Source organism: Brachypodium distachyon, chromosome 1 (genome assembly GCF_000005505.3).
Source record: "Brachypodium distachyon strain Bd21 chromosome 1, Brachypodium_distachyon_v3.0, whole genome shotgun sequence".
Taxonomy (NCBI): Eukaryota; Viridiplantae; Streptophyta; class Magnoliopsida; order Poales; family Poaceae; genus Brachypodium; species Brachypodium distachyon.
The window spans coordinates 61,064,211-61,086,510 of record NC_016131.3 but is presented as its reverse complement, the minus strand read 5'-3'; the positions used below and the strand labels follow the sequence as shown (position 1 = coordinate 61,086,510).

The 22,300-nt window shown below is 43.3% G+C and overlaps 4 protein-coding genes across 4 annotated transcripts; 3 read left to right on the top strand and 1 right to left on the bottom strand.

The window, feature by feature from the left end:
- The first annotated feature begins 34 nt into the window (after positions 1-34).
- LOC100842984 (pyruvate dehydrogenase (acetyl-transferring) kinase, mitochondrial) lies at positions 35-4,573 on the top strand. The gene is made up of 6 exons (XM_003557802.4): positions 35-472; positions 1,482-1,743; positions 2,492-2,672; positions 2,813-2,960; positions 3,551-3,755; positions 4,230-4,573. Exons 1-6 carry the CDS (start codon positions 236-238, stop codon positions 4,286-4,288), a joined length of 1,092 nt encoding a protein of 363 aa, XP_003557850.1. The 5' UTR covers positions 35-235; the 3' UTR covers positions 4,289-4,573.
- Positions 4,574-5,651: 1,078 nt separating this feature from the next.
- Positions 5,652-9,986, top strand: LOC100841396. Its single transcript, XM_003561554.4, has 3 exons — positions 5,652-6,283; positions 6,381-8,796; positions 8,941-9,986. Exons 1-3 carry the CDS (start codon positions 6,037-6,039, stop codon positions 9,131-9,133), a joined length of 2,856 nt encoding a protein of 951 aa, XP_003561602.1. The 5' UTR covers positions 5,652-6,036; the 3' UTR covers positions 9,134-9,986.
- A 285-nt stretch (positions 9,987-10,271) lies between these two features.
- LOC100841096 (probable transcription factor At3g04930) lies at positions 10,272-11,790 on the bottom strand. Its single transcript, XM_010230278.3, has one exon. It carries the CDS (start codon positions 11,675-11,677, stop codon positions 10,613-10,615), a length of 1,065 nt encoding a protein of 354 aa, XP_010228580.1. The 5' UTR covers positions 11,678-11,790; the 3' UTR covers positions 10,272-10,612.
- A 3,494-nt stretch (positions 11,791-15,284) lies between these two features.
- LOC100830766 (protein DMP2) lies at positions 15,285-16,239 on the top strand. Its single transcript, XM_003557851.4, has one exon. The coding sequence runs from the start codon at positions 15,393-15,395 to the stop codon at positions 15,972-15,974; it is 582 nt and encodes a 193-aa protein (XP_003557899.1). The 5' UTR covers positions 15,285-15,392; the 3' UTR covers positions 15,975-16,239.
- The last annotated feature ends 6,061 nt before the right edge of the window (positions 16,240-22,300 follow it).

The following is a 22,300-nucleotide window of genomic DNA, read 5'->3' as shown; positions in this document are numbered from 1 at the left end:
CTCCTTCTGTTCGTCTCCGTGGGTGTCGTCATCAGGCAATCCCCCGCACACATGCGCCTCCCGTTTCCGTAGCTCTCCTCTTCCTTGACACCTTCTCCTTCTTGCGGTTTTTCTTTTCTACAATACTTCTTCTTGCGGTTTATATACGACGCCGGTTCGCCGCTTCCGGTGGCCACCTCGCCCTCGCGCTCTCCCCTAGCCCCGCTGCCATTTCATAGTCCAGCGGGGGGAGGAGATGGCGTCGGAACCGGTGGCGCGGGCGGTGGCGGAGGAGGTGGCCCGGTGGGGCGGGATGAAGCAGACGGGGGTCAGCCTGCGGTACATGATGGAGTTCGGGGCGCGGCCCACGGAGCGCAACCTGCTGCTCTCCGCGCAGTTCCTGCACAAGGAGCTCCCCATCCGCATCGCCAGGCGCGCGCTCGACCTCGACTCCCTACCCTTCGGCCTCTCCCGCAAGCCCGCCGTCCTCAAGGTCAGTCAGTCCCTGATACTCCTACACGCGTGTCGCTTTTAGTCGTTACTGCCGTTGACAGAGAGAGAGAGAGGAACGGTCGCCACTTGTTCCTTAATTTGGGAGGAAGGGTTGTTCGTACGAGTGGGTCGATCCCTTTTGTTCTCCGATTTCCCTTTTTGTTCTGGCCTTATTTGATTCTTCTGGAAAGCTGGGGATTTCTTTTCCTACATTTGATTTTCTGTTTGGAGTATTTTGTTTAGGCTTTTCTTTCATCAAAGGTGCAGTATAGTTTTAGTTTATCTCCTAGGATGTTTTCTCTTGTCTTTTATCTTTTTCTTAGCATTCTGTGCAGTTCATGCATTCATGCATTTATGTTAGTAATATAGTAATGCCTGGGCAAAAAAAAAGTCCTCACTACATCTCCTGTTTGTCTATGACTATGAGTTTCTTGGGAAGAGGAACCTGAGACTGTTCCATTTCATTGGGAATAACAAATTGTTTATTCTTACATTACCTGTTTTCATTTGAGCCTACATATTTTTGAGAAGTAGTGCAGGTTGTAACTGCCACTTCTGGTTTAACAGTTCTAATGTCATTTTCTATCTTTTCGTCGACAAAAATACATCATGACGAATCTTCTAATCCAACTAAATGCAAGTTCAATTGGGTTTCACAAAAAATACGATGGAGCTTGAGCAGTCATCAGTGCTGAATACAAGTGTGGCATAGATGTATCGTGGGGTATGGAGAGATTTCTATTCTTTCACCCCAACTTGCTTCAATGTTTTAACCATACTGGCTTCTTCAACTTAACAGTTCAGATATATGAAATACCTGGACTCATCAAATAGTAAATATTCCAAGAAGTATCTGGAGAACAGACTACCCCAACTTGCTTGGGACAACTGAGGAAATAAAAAAGGCTTAGTTGTTGTTGTTGTTGATCTAGAGAACAGACTCAGCACATTCTTGTCCCTTAGAGTATTCGTTTACAGGACTAACTCTTGGTCTATTTGCTGCTGTGAAGGTGAGAGATTGGTACTTGGATTCATTCCGTGACATCCGGTACTTTCCGGAGGTGAGGAACCGGGACGATGAGCACGCATTCACCCAGATGATCAAGATGATCAGGGTGCGGCACACCAATGTGGTGCCCACCATGGCGCTGGGTGTGCAGCAGCTGAAGAAGGACCTGGGTGGTACAAAGGCGTTCCCTGCTGGAATTGATGAGATTCATCAGTTCCTTGATCGTTTCTACATGTCAAGGATTGGGATCCGCATGCTGATAGGTTAGCAGACTCAGCACCTCTCACTCTCTTAGTTTCTTAATCTATGAATTTCTACTGGTGTCAGTTCACAAGTTCAGTTACTAATTTGCTGTTAGGTTTTTAACTCCAGTTACAAACCCATAAGACTGCTCCTGAGGTTATACAGCTGCAACCCTTCCACTGCGGTTACTAGCACACTGCCCTAAATTAGCAACTAATATGAAATTTCATTTATTGATTTTACTCTCTGCCCTCCTAATGATATACTAACCTGAAACCAACATCCATATTATAATAGGGTAAAAGCTTTTTCAACGCTTAATAATTTGGAAAGCATTGCCTGGAAGCAGAAACGGGTTACCTTATTTTGAAAGTACTTGTTGCATGCTCTCTAAAAGTATTTAAATCGCATACGTCCTAATGCTGTATGCTTAGGAGAGTAGTAGGTGGTTGCATATCAGGACGCTTTAAAATGTACACTTTTAGTGTTTGCCTTTTTGGGACAATATTTCTTAGTTTGGTATAGAAGAAAAGTCGTTTTAATGTTCCAGTAGGATACCATTTTCCTCAGAAAGTAATTGTTAGTGGTTATCCATAGCAGATCAGTTCATGTCCTCCTGCCAGGAACTACATGAGAAGGAAAAAAAAACAGAAGAGAGAGAATTATTCTGCTTTCCTTGCTCTGATTTGAAAATATTACCAAAAATAGGTAAACGACAGTTTTTATGCACTGTTTTCTTCTGAGTTGTGGTAATGTGCTTGATTTCAGGGCAGCATGTTGCTTTGCATGATCCTGATCCAGAGCCTGGTGTCATAGGGCTCATAAGCACAAGATTGTCCCCCATGCTAGTAGCTCGACAAGCCAGTGAAGATGCACGTGCTATTTGCATGCGGGAATATGGATCAACTCCTGACGTCAATATATATGGAGACCCAGATTTTACATTTCCGTAAATCCCTGATTTTGAATGCTCCCTCCCACATGCCTTTTGTTTTGGTTTGAACTGATCACACTGAATTATTAGTTTAGTTGCTAAAGTGTGTAAAGTATCAAAATGTTTTCTTCAACTGCTTTATTTCTCAATTACAGATATGTGACACCACATCTACATCTCATGATGTTTGAATTGGTGAAGAATTCCCTTCGTGCAGTACAAGAACGTTTTATGGACTCTGATAAACATGCACCTCCAATTAGGATCATAGTTGCGGATGGAGCAGAGGATGTAACTATCAAGGTTTGTCTCTCCCCAAGAATATATAGTTAACAGAACAAATTATGTGAATCCACAAGATGTCAAGCTTATGTGGATACAAGAGTCTGCCTTATTCTTTTATGCTTGTGTTTAATTTAACATGTTTTTACTTAAAGCATATACAGCAAATGTAAACGAGAGAACATATAATTAAATTGGTCATAAACAAAATTTCTGAGTTTAATCCTGTGAAGGTAGCCTTTTTTGCGATACACTTGTGTATTAGTTCTGTCGAGACCAAATGCTGTAGTACTGAGTAACGGTATGCCCAAATCCAGACCATCACAGTTCCACTGCTCCACATACTTATGCAGGAACGGTGTTGCAGTAGCATATTAGGGCAAACTTCGTTTTTGAGAGAGATAGATATTCCGTGTCAGAAATTTATAATGTCATAACTGTTCCAGAACTTTGCTCTTTATTTGCAAAATATTCCATTTTTCTTCTGCCATGATAGTCCATTGGAAAGTGGTGCTGTAAATAATTCCTTGTATGAGATCACAAACCAAACTCTGGTAAATCCAGTTCTTTATACTTTGGTATGACTTGCAAATATAACCTTTCCAAAGCAGATTAGTGATGAAGGTGGTGGAATACCAAGAAGTGGCCTTCCAAGAATTTTTACATATCTCTACAGTACAGCAGAACACCCACCTGATCTAGATGGCCATAATGAAGGAGTAACTATGGCTGGGTATGGTTATGGGCTGCCCATTAGTCGTCTTTATGCCCGATATTTTGGTGGGGACTTGCAAATCATTTCTATGGAGGGATATGGTATGTCTTCATTTCACTTTTTTCTTACTGTAAGGACTATTGAAGAGCATGGCCATATTTTATTGAGCTTACCTTAGATGTGCGTATGATGATTCAAGTCCGATTCATGTACGATACAAATCCAAACCATCTATATTAAAGGAATGCGGTCGAACGGTGCGAGTGCGTTGTCGTACAAAGATCGTACAAAAAGTGTACTAGTGTGCATAGCATCACTCTTCCTCAATATATTACTCTTCTGATCTCCATGAATCTGTGCCTGAAAGATGACAGGAAGTGAAGAGTGTGAAACCCTTAGCCTTTGTTATTTGGGAGCTAAACATTAACTATGTCTTCCCCTCATGCTTTGTTTTGTTAATTTGTTGTGGTGTTGTATTATTATCGTCTCTACTGATCTTTACTGCAATGTACAAGAAATAACTCAACACTGACATCCAACTAACAATTTTTAATTCTTTTGATCTTTTTATGTAGGAACTGATGCTTATCTCCACCTATCACGGCTGGGAGATTCAGAGGAGCCCTTGCCTTAGGAGATTCATACGATCGATTGCCTCACAGATGATCGTACTGCTGTTCTGATACCATTACCGTTTAGTAGGATGCTACTCTAGCAATTGCTGTGCTGGTATGCAAATATAGTTATCAAGCCCAGCCATATGGTTCAGCTGTTCTGCTCTCGTCTACGATGGAACCGTCATAACTCTCAGGACTCTGAATTTTTACCACCATTAGAATTCTATACCTCGTAGAACAAAACAAGTGCTTCCAGTAAATCGTTGCCTGGAGAATGTTATAAAAGATTGTTACAAGAAAAAGAAAAAGAAAGAGTGCCCCTGACAGGGTCACTTCCAGCAGGTGCTCCTGTCCAGCACGGAACACAGCCACCTGCAGACATAGGGCACGGAGGAGGATCCCCTTATATACGATGACGTGGCCAACATGTGGGTCCAGGCCCACATGGCAGCAGTCGTGCGCCAGAGGAGCGGCGTCCATAGGGTACTCATGAATTTTGACCTTCCGCTACGTGGAGGCTCCATAGTCGCTCCCACACTGGTTTAACCTCCGCTACGAATGTACAACATTAATTTTAAAAAATTGGTTTTGATCGAAGCAAATCATACTGCACGGTGTGCCAATGTCGGTACAATTTTGTCGTTCTTTTCAAATGTGGGATGTGGGACATTTTGCAGGGTGCTTTTATTTATTTATATTAGTCAACCAAGAATTTTTATTATTTGGTTGATTTTATTTGTTCATACTTGATGCAACAAAAAGTGGCTAGTTTAATATTTGTTAGAAATTATACTTAAGTTTAGGTTTAATTTTAAGGTTGTGATAGTTTTTTCTGTTTAATTTAAGATTTTTTTAAAACATGTAACACATAAACAATTATGAAACATTACACACGGTCATATGCAAAGAAAAAAACATATTTGCATTTTCGTCGTAACTCACCAAAGAACAAACTGACAGAAGAAGAAAGATCAGGCTCGCCAATCTTAGACCCTGCATGACCAATAGAACTTGTAAGACTGTTCAACACACTCCTCTCTTACTGAAGAAGATGCCTCTCGGATGCGACAATGCAACAATTTTAGGAGTAAACAATATGTCAAGAATTAAAGTGTCTACTCCGTAATTAATATGTGCAAGAGGAAACACACATGATTTACTCCTCACCTCTAAAGTGTCTACTCCGTAATTAATATGTGCAAGAGGAAACACAAATGATTTACTCCTCACCTCCTGATCACAACGTGCAAGAAAAGTTGGTCCAGCAATTCAGAATCGACGTTTCTTGAAAAATGGCTTGTACTATGACGGAAGGGTTACCACCTTACCTTCTTCACTCGTTTATTATATGTCACATTTATGCTTTGAGCCCATGTTTGCCATGGCAAATACCTAAAATTTTGGTGAAGATTTTTGTTACCATAAGTTAGCCAATTTTAGTACGAATAAGAAAATGAACCAGAGATGGTAGCGGGACACTGCTACTAGCAAATTTTCTTTTTGACTCGTATCCAAGCAAGGAACAAAGTTTTAGTGATGACTAAAATTTCGCTAGGGTAGACTTTGTCCAAACATGGAAACGTACCCGTACCAAAACCATCTCAGAACTGTTTTGAGATGCTACCTCCTTCCGTCTGAAAATCCTCTTCGCGGCGGACAGCGCAGACTTTCCCAACAACAATAAAGTCTAGCCCCGATGGCGCCGGCGAAGCCCTAAGCGAGCCGTCGTGTCCGCCGGACTGGCAAGCAGCTGCTGTGGGGAACGATGGCTGACTGCGGGGCGGAGGCGGCGGAGGCAAAGACGTCGGTTTGGTGGGACATTGACTGGTGCGCCGTCCCCACCGGCGGCTGCGACCCCCACCGCATAGCGCACAACGTCATCGCCGCGCTCGCCGCGGCAGGCCGCAAGGGCCCTGTATCGTTCTTCGCCTACGGCGACTCCTCCCGTATCGCCCCGGGTGTCCTGGAAGCCCTCTCCGCCACCGGCATCCCCCTCAACCACGTCTCCGCCGGTATAGAGCCCCTTGCTCCCCACCATCGCATTCTAATTGAAGCAAGGTTTTATTTCTCAGTGTGCGCTAGTAATGAGATTTCCCCAATATTTCACAGGAGCTAAAGATGGAGTTGACAAGAAGATGTTGGTCGACATGGTGTTCTGGGCATATGACAATCCTCCTCCAGGCAATTACTTGCTCATCTCGGGCGATCGAGACTTCTCTGATCTCCTTCATAGGCTTATGATGAAGAAGTACGAAATCCTACTAGCGCAGCCTCAAAATGCATCATCTCGAGCTCTTGTCACCGCAGCAAAGACTGTTTGGCTCTGGGAAAGCCTTGCCGCTGGGAAGCCTGAGTTGGCAGAATCACCACATTCACATAATGTGCCAGACTGCAACCGGAATTCAAATAATGTGGATGCATCAAACTGCTCACATAGTAAGGCTCGAGCCGTGCATAGTAAGAGTGACAGTAATCTGAAGGCAGGAGTGAAGCCGCTTCAAAAATATGTAAAGAAATCAAACATCACATCAAGTTTTGCACCCAATCATGGTCAACTAGAGTCAGTTCTTGGAGTTTCCAAAGATTCTACTGGAAGAACTGTTAGTGAGCTGGAACAGTCTTCTGTTTCATCGTCATCAAGTTCTGAATCAATTGATGGAGCAAAGGTGGATCAATCAAGTCTGCTAGGCACTCCTACTTTGTCCCAATTGTCAGCTCAGAAACCTGAAGTGCCAGCTCATTTGCATCCAATGGAAATATCACAGGGGTTCAACCGTGGTGAGGAACCTATCAAATCAACTAAATGCGCTCCAAGAAATGGAACTCTTGATGGCGTTAGTAATGTGTACTATCATCAAATGTATCAGCAATCAAAATATGATAACAACGGAAAAGGGGGTAACGAATGCAAGATGAAGCCACTTCAAAAGTATGTAAAGAAGACAAGCATCACATCTAGTTCTGGAAATCAAGTTGATTCAGTCGAAGTTTATGAATGTTCAAATGGAACCACTAGGAATGAGATACATCTTTCTACTGCTCTATCATCAAGTTCTAAATCACTGGAGGGTGAAATCCCACCAGGAACTTCTACTTTGTTACAGTCACCAGCTCAAAAACCTGCGGCATCCATTCATTTGCATCAAATGAGAGAATCACATAAATCCATCCTTGGTAAGAAGCCTAGCACATCAACTGGGCATACATCAAGGGATGGAAATAATGATCTTGGTGTAAGTATTGGCCATCATCCAACATATCAGCATCAATCCCAATCTTCTCAAGCACAGAACAAGCTTCATTCTAACTTTAACGTGGGTGATAATAGTGGGAAGTCAGGCAATCAATATAAGGTAAAACAACATCAACAGTATCTAAAGAAGACAAATATTCTATCTAGTTCTGCAAACAATGAAATATATTTAGGATTTCCTGGTAATTCTAAAGGAAGTATTTTGGGACATCCAAGTCGATCTATGTCATCATCACCATGTTCTGAATCACTGGGTGGGACAGAGGCAAATCCTTTGTCCCCCCTGACATCAGTAGGGCAAAAACCTGTAATTCCTACTGATTTGCATCAACTGGGAACAGAGTTCATCTTTGGTAAGAAGCCTAGAGGTGAATGCATGCCAAAAAATGGAACATTTTGTTTTGGTGCTAGTGATGGCCATTATGATCCAACATATCAGCTAACCCTGTCTTCTATGTTGCTGAAACAAGACAATCCAGGTCCTCACTGTCGTAGTGCATTTGGTCAGCCTTGCTCAATAACTACAGATGTTGACATCTCAATCCTGCCATCAGCAGGAAATAATGGGTTTCCTTCTTCACAACGACAAACATGGCCAAGTGGTTCAACCTTTAAAGATCTTGCTGATATTTGTTCTGCTATCAGTAAGCTGACTATTTCTGAATGCCCACAAGGAACTGGTGATGCCAGGCCTTTGTCTCAAGTTGCGCCTAGTGTTTCTGGACACCCTAGAGGTGTTCACGAGATCGGATCCTCTCCACATCCTATTCCTAACATCAGCTTCCATCCAAATCATTCTAATGCTTATCCAAGTGTCCAACCTCCTCCAGGTGATAATACTTGCAGACCTCCTACACCTAATCTGTCCTGCAACATTCAAAAGCCTGGAAATAATGGAGAGACGCAAGGATCTCCACCAAATTCCTCTAAGCCTGAAGGTACTATAAGAACTGTGCTGCACGCTTTGGATATACTGAAGACTGAAAAGATGTACCCAACAGAATCAAATATTGCAGACTGTATACGCTATGGAGAAATGAATTTTCCTGGTTTTGATGTTAAGAAAGCTCTTGAACTTTCCATGCGACATCAAGCGGTCATTATGAAGAAGTTAGTAAATGATATGCCTTTATTCATTGCAAAAGATGAAAGCCTCTGGAAATGTGTGGATGTAACAAATAGCAATGCTAAGCGTCCCAAAGCACTAGAGACAGTTCGTAAGTTCTTATCATCCCTCGGTGGCCATTCAGCAATAAAGAACTCCGAGTCAAGGTGAGGCCTTGTACCTTCTGATTTGTGCTAATCATTTCAGCTTTTATTCTCAGATTTAGTACTCCTCTGGCCGGAATTATTTGAAATATTACATGTATCTAGACGCTTTTTAAACATAGTAATATGGGTTGTTTTTGCTGGTAGGTACCAAGCTGCAACCATATTGAGGAAATTCTGCTTGCAGCAGCATGCCCTTGGCGATGTCCTCCAGATTTTGCATATTATAATTGTCAGAAAGAAGTGGATTGTGCCTCATTCTTCAGGCTGGCAGCCGTTGTGCTTCAACACAATAGTCATTGATGCAGCTAGTGATGCTATTGGAGAAGTCACGTCTTGATTCTTATGCTCTGCTCTTGTGGAATGGACATTTTGGCGCGCTGGTGAGGGGCGACTACAAAATATCTTCAACATCTACATTCATCTGTTCTTTGGACATGGCATGTTGGCTTTTGACATTCCATTGCAAGCAATAAGATTCCGCAATATAGGAGTAGTTTAGATACATGTTATTAGTTATAATCATGGGAGTTTGGTTGTTAGTCCCAAAGAGGGCTGTGAATATCCTGTTGGTTTCATTCCAAGTAAGGGGAAGAACCGCACGGTCACAGTTTCCATATGCATTGGAAGACATAGTCTGGCAATTCGGCCAGCAAATTTGATTTTGTTCTGTGGTCACCAAGTCAGAGGAGCACAGGAGGGTTTTGTCTTCCTTCTGAGCAGAGGTTGTTGAAGTGGATTAATGTGAGCACCGTTAGTTGGTTGCACAACTGCATGGAAGCGGCAATGCTTAAACCACTGAAATTCCAGTGGTTTATTTCCTGGACCCTCCTCTTATTGCATGGTAAGCTGCAGTAGATGAAGTCAGTTGCTGCTTTAGAAGCCTTGGATCTTCCTTGTCATTCAAGGTTTATAATTCGTTACGAGATGCCTTTGTTACGTCTGAAGCTCAATGAGGCAGCGACTCACTAATGGGTTAGCGAAGCAATTGGCCCTGAGGCAGGTCTGTCTAACGCATTCAGAGCTGCTACCCTGGTTTTGGATTCGTTTCAGTGCTTGCCAGAAGTTATTATCGATCATGTTTGCATGTATGATTTTCTTTCCTGTTCTTTATCTGCCCTGTGCACTTTTGTCAGATGTTGCTCGTAAGATTCTGTTTGATGCTTTTGGTTACTGAACCCATTGTTGTTCTAGCCCATCAGTCATTCTCTGTGCCCATCAAAGAATTAAGTATCGCTAAACGCTAATTTCTCAACAAATTTTCCATGTGCTTTTGAACAGGGACAGAGCGGCACTACAAAGGTCTTATGACGACAATTTTTCTTTCCGAGAGTTGCGATTTGCAATATCAGTATGGCATACATGCTGAACTTTTATGAATCCTGTTTGAGAATGGCGATTTGCAATATCAGTTTGTCAGACATGCTGATCTTTTAAGAAAGCTGGGAAGGCTTGCAGGGGTGTTGCTTACTTTGTACTTTGCAAAACTTAATATTTATTCATGATCATATATATAAATATATATCAAAAATAGTGACAAGAAAAAAAAGAAGCGAATCTGATCGACAATCTGAACGACATAAACTGGCAATCGTAACCACATAAATTAATCTACTACCCAAGCCTAACAGAGCTACCAGGAAGGTAGGCTTTTTTTTTTCTTCTCCAGGAACAAGAGCGATCCCTACGAAATTCCTGCGTTTAGAGCAGACTCTAATTTTTTTTTTATGGACGGTATCTGGCCCTAACTGCAATTAAACCAAGAATGGTGAAGATGAAACAAGAGTGACCTCCCAGATGCATAGCAGTAGCATTATGATCATGTGGCTGCCGGTGTGGCCTTGAGCTCCTCCAGCGCCGACTTCACCTCGTCCTGCAGCAGGTCGATCCGACGCAAGTACACCTCCAGCTCGAGAATCCGCTGCTGCCTCCACTTCTCCCCCTCCATCGGTATCCCAAGAATTGCAGATGGCGGCTCAGGCACCTTCGCACCGAGGCCCAGCGGGGACGGGCAGCCACCCATGCCTAGCATGGCACGGACCATTTCCTTGAAGAGAGGCGTCAGGACGCTGCTCTCCGTGTTGGCCGCTGGTTGCGCAGCTGGCGGCACGACATGCTCGGCGCCGTCCATGGATACCTGGGGGAAGAATGCCGGGAGCGACTCCTCCGTCTTCACAGGCATAGTCGACGGCGTGTACGGCTGCGGAACCTCGGTCGCATCGGCAGTGCAGTCAGCCGTGCGCCTGCGGCGGACGCGGCGCTGCGCTCTTGAGGAAGAAGGGGACTTGGCGTCTCCGTTGGCGCCGGCATTCGTGGCGGTGACGGTGGCGTCGTCGTCGGAGTCGCCGGCGGAGGGGTCGCGGCCGTGCTTGTCGGAGGAGGGGCGCCAGATGTTACGGGCGATCTCGAAGACGGCCTGCTCGTGGGGGGAGCGGAAGGTGAAGGAGGCGCCGGAGCCGCGGAGGCGCTCGACGCAGTTGCGGTACTTGCGCTTGAGGCGGCGGAGCTTCTCTGCGAGCTGGCTCTTGGAGAAGTCGAGCTGGAGGCGGCGGCGCATCTCCTCGTAGAAGGGTTCCGTGTCGTACTGGTGGGACGCGAACGCCGTGCCCCGCTGCGCCGTGAACTCGGCGAACGCGCGCAGGATCACGATCTCGTCCTCCTCCGTCCACAGCCGCTGGAACAGGGGCCGCCGCTCCCCGACCGCGGCGGCGGCGGAGGCAGGGGCCGGGACGGTGGCGGAGGAGGAGAAGGGAGGGTTGGGGATTGGATCGACCGGGAAGTCGATGTCTTCGGAGTCCCCGTTGCCATAGGCGTCCGCGTCGGGGAAGGAGGAGGAGGCGGCGGCGCCGGCCGCCGCGGAGGGGTCGTCGACCATAGGAAGCATCGGATCCGGATCGGAGATGGGGGATCGGCTCGAGTCGGTATTAGGGTTCGGGGTTTTCGCTGGATTGGACTCGAGGGGGTTTGGGTTAGCGGTCCGGGTTAGCCTCACCCCCCCTCCTTCTCGTGAGTTTGTTGCGCTTGCGCCACGACCCAAGGTGGGACCATCTTCTTGAGATTTAGTTAAGCTTGCAGCTTTCTTAACAAAAATTCTTTCTTTGAGTTATTTATTATATTTTGTTTTATTTCTCCGTTCAAAAAATATATTTTGTTTTATTTCTTTCTTGAATTTTGCAACTTTCTTAAATAAAAAAACATTGTTTTCCTATAAAAATCTATTTCATCTTACGTTTGCGGCTATTACATTCACCCACCTTCAAGAAGCTCCAGGTCAATTGAAGCAGCACTGCAAAGCGTTGGTGTTTCTTATTGACTTTCCATAAATGATTTTTTTTAACTTTATGCTACAATGTAGATATTACCCACCAATAATTATCTACCTTTCTACTAGTATATACATAGACAAGTAATCATACATAACGTTCAATTAAATTTGATAGTTGGCATAGTGGTATATTTTTTGATGGAAAGATTGCGGGGAAACCAAAGCATAATTGTGAGCACCAGAGTTTGAACTCTTGTGGGTGGAATCATGCACCCACGACTGCACGACCACACCAAGAAGTGTTTCTTGTCATAGTGGTATAACCGGTGTAATTATGACGCAAGCAATGTATGAAGCTCTCTCGGGGCAGAGTTAGTCTCCTTAGGTTGTTGAGTTATCTTATTATTATTTTTATCTTCTTTTTGAAAAACTTCCAACTAAAATAGGGGGGGTTACCTTTTCCAAATCTTTTATTCCACTAGAATCTAGAACTTCCAACAAATTGTTCTGAAATTTATCAAACAAAAAAATCGCCCCAAGAACCATGAAATCCAACAAGAAAAAAAAGGAATACGGGTTCACAATGGATCTAATGATGTTACAAAAATTTACTTCATAATGGATCTAATGGCATTCATTGATATTGTAGGTGTTGATATTTTTTATTATATAAGTTTGATCAAACTTTAAAGGTTTGACAGTCAACAAAAGTTAATTATACGCCCTACATTTGTGAAACGCAAAGAGCACCAGGGAGAAAGGGGTTGAGTGGTTAACCAGATATCTATACCAATATATTAAATTGCAGTTGGTGGTGAGGACCGCACGCGGTTGGCCGTACGTCCGTCCCTCGCTAATCCTGAACTCTTCGTCTCTTCATCGCCTGCCCCCCGCCCCCCTCTGCTTCCTCGTCGTAGTCAAACACGAACTCACTCCCGATCTCTCCAATCTCCTCGTCACCCCCAAAATCCGATCTCTCCAATCTCCTCATCGCCCCCCTCCCCCTCTGCCTCCTCATCACAATCCAATGCGAACTCGAGCAATGGCAAGCGGGACGAGATAAGAGCAGGGGATGGACCGAGGGAGCACTGGGACAGAAGAAAGAGGAAGGAAGGCCTCCTCCGTCGAGCTCCATCGCTACCGGAGCTTGGTGAGGTGAGGTCCCTAGCCGGCGCTGCCGCATCCCCCGGTTCGTCCTCTCCCTCTGCATCCCCGATTTCTCCTTTGATCTTCTCCCTTGAGACCACCGCGCCACCGCCAGCTCCAGATCAATGGGGAGACGGGAGCCCCTTTGTCTTCGATATGGATCAGGACTCGAGAACTGGATCGATCGGGACGAGAGAAAGCAGGGGATGGACCGCAGGAGCATTGGGCCAGTCAGAAAGAGGAAGGAGAGACACGATGGGCCAGAAGAATACGAGATGGGCTGCTGCTGAGTTGTAAAAAATAAAAATAAAAAGTTAAACGGGCCGGGCCGGGTCGTGGGTTGAAGGTCAAGGCCCAGGCACGGCCTAAGGCTGGTCGCGGGCCGTCACAGCCCGTTTATTATTGCGCCGGGTTGAGCCCGGAATAGGCCAGGCACGGTGGGCTCGCAGGGTTCTTGAGAAAGCCCGCCCCGATGCACCCGGACGACCCGATGCGTCCTGCACTCGCAATGCCTCCTTCCCTGACCCGTCACCTCCTCCCACACGGCCCGTACTGCTCGCGCGCCTCCTGCCCTGCTCTCACACACGGGATGCGTCCTCGCAGCATGTCAAATACACTAACATATTTTTCATATGGGCTAAAAATTATGAAATATGAAATGATATCCGAAAAAATGTTTTCGTAAGACCGAATTAACGTTTTTCGATCAGAAAGTTCGGTAACTACTAGAGTTGCTCTCAATCCGTGCAAATTACATGCAAAAGACACCACTTTTGAAAATTAAGCTAGCATGTTTTTCAAAAAAAAATTGTTCTTCGGTAGCAATGCACGAGACTTCTTGCTAGTTGTTCATTAATCAAGTGTGTTAAGCAATGTCATACAACAGTGTCGAACAAGTCAACAAAAGAAACCGAGAGTATCTTCTTCGTGATAGAACCAACACACCACAGACCCTATAATTAACAAGTGAAGAAACAAACGAAAAGTAGTCAACTCTTAGCCATTTCAAAATGGTCGACACACGCGTACAATCACCCCTATCAACGCGCACACACACACCCTATCCCTATGAGCACTTCTGAAAAACTGAACCGGTTAATGTGACACCCATGTCAAGCATAGGACTTGAATCTGGGTGGGCTGGTTCCACCACAAAGAACCAAGCCACTTGAGCTAGACTCGGTTCACAGTTTTATCTCCTCTTTTAAGTCTATGTAACGTAAGATTTTCCTAAAAATAATCATGGCGTATGTACCACTTGATGACGCATGTGGTAGCTGTGTTTATGCATATCGATCAATCATCCGACACAGGAAGAAAGGAACTAATTGTAGTGTAATGGACTATCAAAGTTTCTTTTTTTTGTTGTGGGTCGATTCGCTAAAACTATAGCTAGGGCATGTACAATTGTTGATAAGGTTGTCTTATCTTAGACGTTCCACGCCAATTAAAAAAAGACAACAAAACATATTGTACAATGAGTTATCTCTTAGTGTTATATCTTAAAATTAATGCTCAGATGAATAAAATTAACCAAATAAATGCTAAGAAAATGTGAAATGCAGTACAATGGTGAATTTGTCTTATCTTTGACTTATCATTTTTGCTAAGAGATCATCTCTTAATTAAGAAAATGTTTGCTTTTCTTCATTTCTCTCTCTTCCACGTCAGATTTTATCCTATGTGACGTCGGTAACAAAAGGCTAACGTCACCCATTATACACGTCCTTCACCCAGAGATCTCCACATTTTCCGTCCTTCACCCAGAGATCTCCACATTTTCCGTCTTATAACTACCTTAAGCAGGAAAGAAGAAGGCAGAAAGCCTGAGCGAGCAGTGCGAAGCGTGCATGGATCTGCCTTAAAGCATGCAAAAGTCCAGCCTATCTCTCCGTCCATCTATATCATCCAGGAGTGCAAGCAAACCAACAACGGAAAAGAGATCCTTTGAAGCAACCGTTTCAATTAAAAGTCGGTCGATCGTCATCCAATCAAACATCCAGGACCTTCCACAAGATTACCATGCAGCAAGCAAGCAAGCAAATCGTCTCGCTCTCGCGCCTATAAATTGTCGAACACACAGTTCACAACTTCACATCACCCCATTCCAAACTCAACCAGTACGCACGTGCAACAAGCTAGCTAGGCGAGATTTAACAGTGCCCGCGATCGAATTAGAGCAGCAGCCATGGCAGCGCCGGCGCCTCGGAACGTGAGCGTAGCGGAGAGGGCGCTGCGCGGGGTGTCGGACCTGATCAAGCTTCTCCCGAGCGGCACGGTGTTCATGTTCCAGTTCCTGAGCCCGCTGGTGACCAACAACGGCCACTGCGCGGCCTACAACAAGGTGCTCAGCGGGGTGCTCCTGGCGCTCTGCGGCGGGTTCTGCGCCTTCTCCTCCTTCACCGACAGCTACGTGGGTTCCGACGGCCGGGTCTACTACGGCGTGGTGACACGCCGCGGGATGCGCACCTTCTCCTCCAACCCCGACGGGCCCAGCCCGGACCTGTCCGGGTACCGGCTCCGCGTTGGGGACTTCGTGCACGCGGCGCTGTCGCTCGTGGTGTTCGCCACGATCGCGCTGCTGGACAGGGACACGGTGTCGTGCCTGTACCCGGCCATGGACGGCGCCGGCGAGAGGACCATGATGGCCGTGCTGCCCCCCGTCGTCGGCGGCGTCGCCAGCTATGCATTCATGATGTTCCCCAACAACCGCCACGGCATCGGGTACCAGCCCACCCGCGCCACCGAGGACTTCCAGCACAAGAATTAACTTTTAGTTTGCTTGCTGCTTGCTAATTGGTGGCGTCGCGTGAATGCGCATGGTTAATTTGGTCGTTTGGTCTCCAAGGGCTCGAGTCAAGTGTGGAGGTGTGCTGCTTCAGCGACGTGTCGTGTTGTCGTTCTTACTATTTTTTTTTTCCTCAAAGTTTGTATCATACCGTGTCCGATGCATCTCGTCTGGGTTGCATGATGGATGATTAATTGATCAAAAGGGTTCATCTTATCGTGTCCCCTCAAGAAAAGGGTTCATCTTAGCGGCACTGGTCCCATATTTTCTCTTTTTGAATCGGTGTTTAATCTATACCTATCTAAAAAATCCGAACCGTTTCCTTCAACTTCGTCGGTCAAACTTCCAAAAAAATTTGTGGGCCCCAAAATTGCATGTATATTAGGCCTGCTAAGCCAGCTGGCCTGTTACCTGGACCGAATTGGACTGGAACTCCACGAGGGAATCTATCGCCAGCGGGATCGTTACGAGAGTCGGGCAACAACTCCGAATCTGACGAGAAAAAGATCGCTCCGCCGAAACACTACGGAAGTCGGAAGATGAGACCCGGTCGGACACCCATCGGGCAAAAAATCGAAGCCACGGCCGTTCCCTCTGTCTCCCAGGTGCGGCCACGGCTGGTCCCCTCTTCCGTTTCCCAGCCACGATCGTCTCCTCTTAGAGCTAAATTACACGATGAGATGGCGAATTGTTAGAAGAAGCTGACGAGACAGACTGCGAGATAGAGTGGTGGCGGCGCCTAGAGCTTAGTAGAGAGAACGAGAGATGATGGCCGAGTGTAGAATCGGAGATGGGAGAAGGCGCCTCGATACATTTCTTCTGTGAGCCTGACGGAGCGAGAGAGATGGCCAAACAGGTCAAGTTGATGGGTCATCGAGTCAGGACTATGAGGCCAATTTTGCATTTGGTCTTTATTTAGTTTTTTACAACATGGTTCATCCGTTAATCCTTATTGCATCAAAGAGTCCATATTTCGTTAAAAAAATTCAAAGAGTTCACATATTATATAATAAAAATAATATTTATTTAATTAAAATATTAACTGGGTGACCCATCGGGTATCCATGTGTATAAACTTATACCCATACCCTATCCATGACTAATCGGGTGATCCAGGGTATACCCATGGGCGTAAACGTCGACCCATATCCTACCCATTTGGGTCAGATATCCGCGGGCGAGTTACCACATTTAATACTTGCCGGCCATATAAGACTGACTCCAACCGCCACGCAGAGACAGGACTACGAGCAGACAGATAGCCAAGAGGCCAACGACGTCAAGTTGTCTGAACTGCCCACAAGCTAGATCCGCCGAACAACTCGAGCAAATAACTGGAAAAAAATACACGTGTGCTATCAGTTTATTAATTAGGCTTGATTTAATCTAATATTGATAGGTTCCTTTAGAAAACAAGAAAAATCAGAATAGTCATACTCAACAAAATAATCAAATGTCTATACTCATAAACGAACATCCAGTTGCCAAAACATGAATTTGCTGCCCTTCTAACTCTTTGTTTTAATGGCTGAAGTGAGATAGTGGAGAGAACTAAAAAATTAAGTGATTCTGTCTCAAACCTTCTTTGACCGGATGATGTTATATAATTTTCAGAAAGAAGTGGATTGTTCTATTTTGAAAGACTAGAATATAGAGATACAATCTTCGGAAGAAACCTTTTTTAAAGGGATATTTGGTGATCGTTAAAGAAGAGCAAACGGAGGTTTTGATGCATGTTTTTGAAGGTATCATTTTATTTTGTTGTTCCGTTGTAACGCACGGGCATTTCAGCTACACCGATACACTTTTTATAGAGAGCTTTTGATACATGGCAGGTTAAATTGTGCGGCCGTTACCTGTTTTGTTTCTTCTTTCTCCGCAAGGAAGTACGTCCACAACATGTCAGTGACTACATGGAACCTGCTTCCAGCACTATTCACCTTAACACGTGCAGATTACGGTTCTTTGAAAAGAACACCATTGTCAACTTGATTAGCACTTCACCATTTCAAAGAGAAAACATTACAAACTTCTAAAAAAAATCCATAACAAGTGTCTCAGATTTATTATAATTTTGTATCAAGTTAATACATAATCAGTGACGTGTCGTGTTGTCGTTCTTACTTTTTTTTTCCTCAAAGTTTGTATTCATACCGTGTCCGTGATGCATCTCGTCTGGGTTGCATCATTAATGGATGATTAATTGATCAAAGGTGAAGTATCCGATGGAAACCATCTCTACGGTGCAAACCGTGAAAATTCCATCGAAAAAAAATTAAAAAATTCTTTAAAAAATCACATATGTTTGAAAAGGGATGTTTTTTATATTCGTAAAATTTCAAGTCCAAACTCAAATTTGTTTGGTAGCAGCGAAAAGAACAAATTCTGCATGAATAGTGGTCTTTCGGCGTTTGACACTATTCATTGTAAATTTCTCTTTTTAATTCCTTTCAAATGTTTTTGATTTTGAACTTAAAATTTTGCAGCTTTGTAGAACATCAGACTCTCAACATATGGTATTTTTGTAAAAAAAAATTGAAACTTTTAAACATGGTTTTTAGGAAGTTTGCACCGAATGAGAATTTTCACCGGATACTTCGCCTTTGGTCAATTAATCATGTTCAGAGAACCTGCTTCCAGCATGGTTAACCTTATCGGCACTAGTCCCATATTTTCCCTTTTTGAATTGGTGTTTTAATACTGGTACCCTTTTTATAGAGAGCTTTTTACAGGGTTCATCTTATCGTGTCCCCTCAAGAAAAGGCACTAGTCCCATATTTCCCCTTTTTGAATTGGTGTTTTAATACCGGTACCCTTTTTATAGAGAGCTTTTGATACATGAGGTTATATTGTGCGGCCGTTACCTATTTTGTTTCTTCTTTCTCCGCAAGGAAGTACGTCCACAAGACCACAACATGTCAGTGACAACAAACTCACGAAATTTACGACAGGGAACCTGCTTCCAGCACGGTTCACCTTAACACACGAGTCGTTACTTCATTGTTATACCTGTGTAGATTACGGTTCTGCGAAAAGAACGCTATTTTCAACTTGAGTAGCACTTCACCCTTTCAAAGAGAAAACATTACAAACTTTCTTAAAAAAAATCCATAATAAGTGTCTCAAATTTAGTACAATTTTGTACCAAGTTAATACAAAATCCGAGACACTTATTATGAATTGGATGAAGTAACATTTTACATGTTCAGAGATATCTTTTACCCAATCGATGTTGAAAAAACAAAATCGTGTGACACGGCCAGGTTGCTAAATTCTACACAAATTATACTACTCCCTCCGTCCCATATTAAGTGACTTTTTATTACATGTATTTAGACGCCTTTTAGGTATAGGTACTATTTGGACAGATTTGAGTCACTTAATTTGAGATGGAGGAAGTACTCCATAAGCATGTAACAGAAACAGTTACATAATCTGCATATTACAAAAATTATATTACATGTACGTACTCATGGTTCCGTCACACCATACTCCACTTCATTTGAGTTGGACCTGCTATATAATGATCGCTTTGAGTGTTGTTTCAGACTTTCAGTTTGTGGGAACTCGTGAGGTTTCCTTCTACTAGACTCGCTCCTATCTATCTCTTGTAGTTCCGCGTGGCCCAGGTGAGCGGCCGAGTTGTGACCATGCATGGGGCAGTGGTCGAATGCTGGCGATAAAGACCCATACCTGAGCAGCAGTGCATCGATCGAGCATGTGGCACTCGACAAGCAATGCACATTGTTGAGCTCCAGCAACCTCAGGGCTTTGTAAGACGATACAGTTTCCTTTGTTTGCAAAGAAGGGATACGGTTTCCGTTTCCAACTCCGTCGATAAAAAAATTATGTGGTTTGGGTAAAAGAAAAATACAAGAGGAGGTAATTAGCGACAGAAGTTTGCTCCAATGGGATAAATTTATAAAAATTCTCTTAAATGGGGTAGATTGCGTCGAACATACGAAAGAGGAGGTAACAAATGGTATTCACTCGTTTCTTTGGAAACTTAAAGTGTCCTTGAGGATCAGAATCTTTGTGTGGCGGATTTTTGAAAAGAGAATTTTGACCAAAGAAAACTTAACTCGTAGAGGATGGGAAAGACCAAATTGTACTGAAAATGAAACAAAAAATCATCTATTCTTTGGTTCTACTATAGTACTATGGCTACATTGAGGTGTGGCGCGATGTGCGTTTAAGATGCCATTTACACCTCACTCTGTAGATGATTTATTTGATAATTGGTTGTCTTTGTATGTGGTGGCCAACAAAAGATTGATTACTTTGGGGGTTGTAACTGTTTTGTGGACTGCTTGGAGCTGCACAACAACAGGAACATGTGGGCACCGATATCTCAGCGGCAAGAAGGGGATAGGAAAATTGATACCAAGCCTCCAACTGTAGGGGGTGTGTGGAGGCCCTGTTTGGTTAGACTTAAATGTGGCTTTCGACATTTGACTTAAATTTGGATTTTATCTATCGACTTGATATTGTTAGATGATGGTATCAGCAAAAAAAAACCCGAAGCAGGTGATTTTGTGGATTATAAGCCAAAAGTCTAAAGCCTCATTTAAGCCTAACCAAACAGGGCCGGAGAAAGATAAAATGGCGGAATCCAGACCAAGAGTTTTTAGTTCATTTGAGCTACTTTTGTTTTCTGAAACTTGCATGGTGCTATGTAGAAAGTCTTTTTCTGGTCGGTTTGTTGTTGTCCCTTATGTCTGTTTTGTGTCTAGCTGTAGATTTCGAGCTTGGAGGTAGTCGCTCAGTCATTTCAAGTCGAGACAGAGGTTTCATATTTTGGAATATTATTGTACTATCTTCGGTCAAAAAAAATATCATTGTATTATCTTTTATATAGACCTGAATTTTTACATGCATTACGGCGGTAATCATCGTATATGGGAAACAAACGTAAGATGATATTTGTTGCAACCAGTCATAAGTCACAATCAATTTAGTCACTTGTGAACTATAATGATCTTTTTTACACTATTTAGCTTAGCTTAGTTTTGTAGGAGAAACTATGACATAAACAAAAATAAAAAAAGTTATACTAGTCGCAGGTACTACCGTAAGAGCAATTTTAGCATTTCCAACAAAACTGACTAAAAGAGCCACAAATGTCTTAGTGTAAAACAACTCATGTAATGTCATTCATACTATGAAACCAACGAGTATCGAACTTGCTTTCTCCATACTTTCCACAGCATTAACCGCACCAAGCGTTACTATTGAAAATTAAAAGTGAAAAGTTTGACAGAGTTACCAAATCCAAATAGTATTTTGCACAAACTCCACATTATGAGGCCAAAGCAACGCCTGCAGCGCTAACGGAGTTTATGTGACCAATCGTCGAATTGATTCTTTTCTTGCAAAATGATAAGATCGACTTATCTGAGATGTGACGTGGTAAATAAGTGTTTGTTAGTCCAACTTACATGCGCAAGTTGACTCTTAACGAAATCTGACAGGACGGTAAGAAAAAATGCATGAAACATAAAAATACATGAAAATATGTGTATCTATAATTATTAAAGTGCTTATGTGTTTTTGAGTTGTATAATCTAATATTTACATGCTGGTTTTTGTGCAACTTACTTTTCTGCATAATGTACATGCACATTATTTACTAAAACAGTCTCTATATCGGCTACTATGAATGGAAGTGTATTTTTTTTTACTTTACCGATGTATTATTGTCTTGTTTATCCCTATGGCTTCTCATGTCCGGAACTTTGCTTTGAATTTTAACACGAATATGTTGTAGACTATCATTTTGTATATGTTGTTCCCTTATATAAAAATGACATCTTTTGTTTTCTCAAGACAGCAGCTTAGTAATTTTTTTGGAACATAAATGTTTTATCTTGTTAAATAATTAAAATTCATGATATGAGATAATTGATAAATACTGAAATATTTTAGTAAGTGTTTTTTTAAGGATCATGAGGTTACTATACTAGCACATATCAATATTGTGGACATCATATGCTCCCATGGTCCTGGTAGGTTTTATGTTACATGTATGGGAAGAAAGACACCCTATGTTGTACAATATAGTTGGATTTTACCACGCTAATATCCTCTCTCTCTCTCTATATATATATATCCGCATTTTCATATATTGTTTTCTACCCCCTTCTAATTTGTCAATATTTCTAGAACCTTTTTAGTTTTCCATGAACTCTAGTATCCTCCATGACAGATATCTAGGTATCCTGAGAGCTAGTGATCGAATCATCCAGAATGTTTTATGAAATAAATTTTAGAAATGTGCACTACATGCAACCATGGAGATGATGATATTT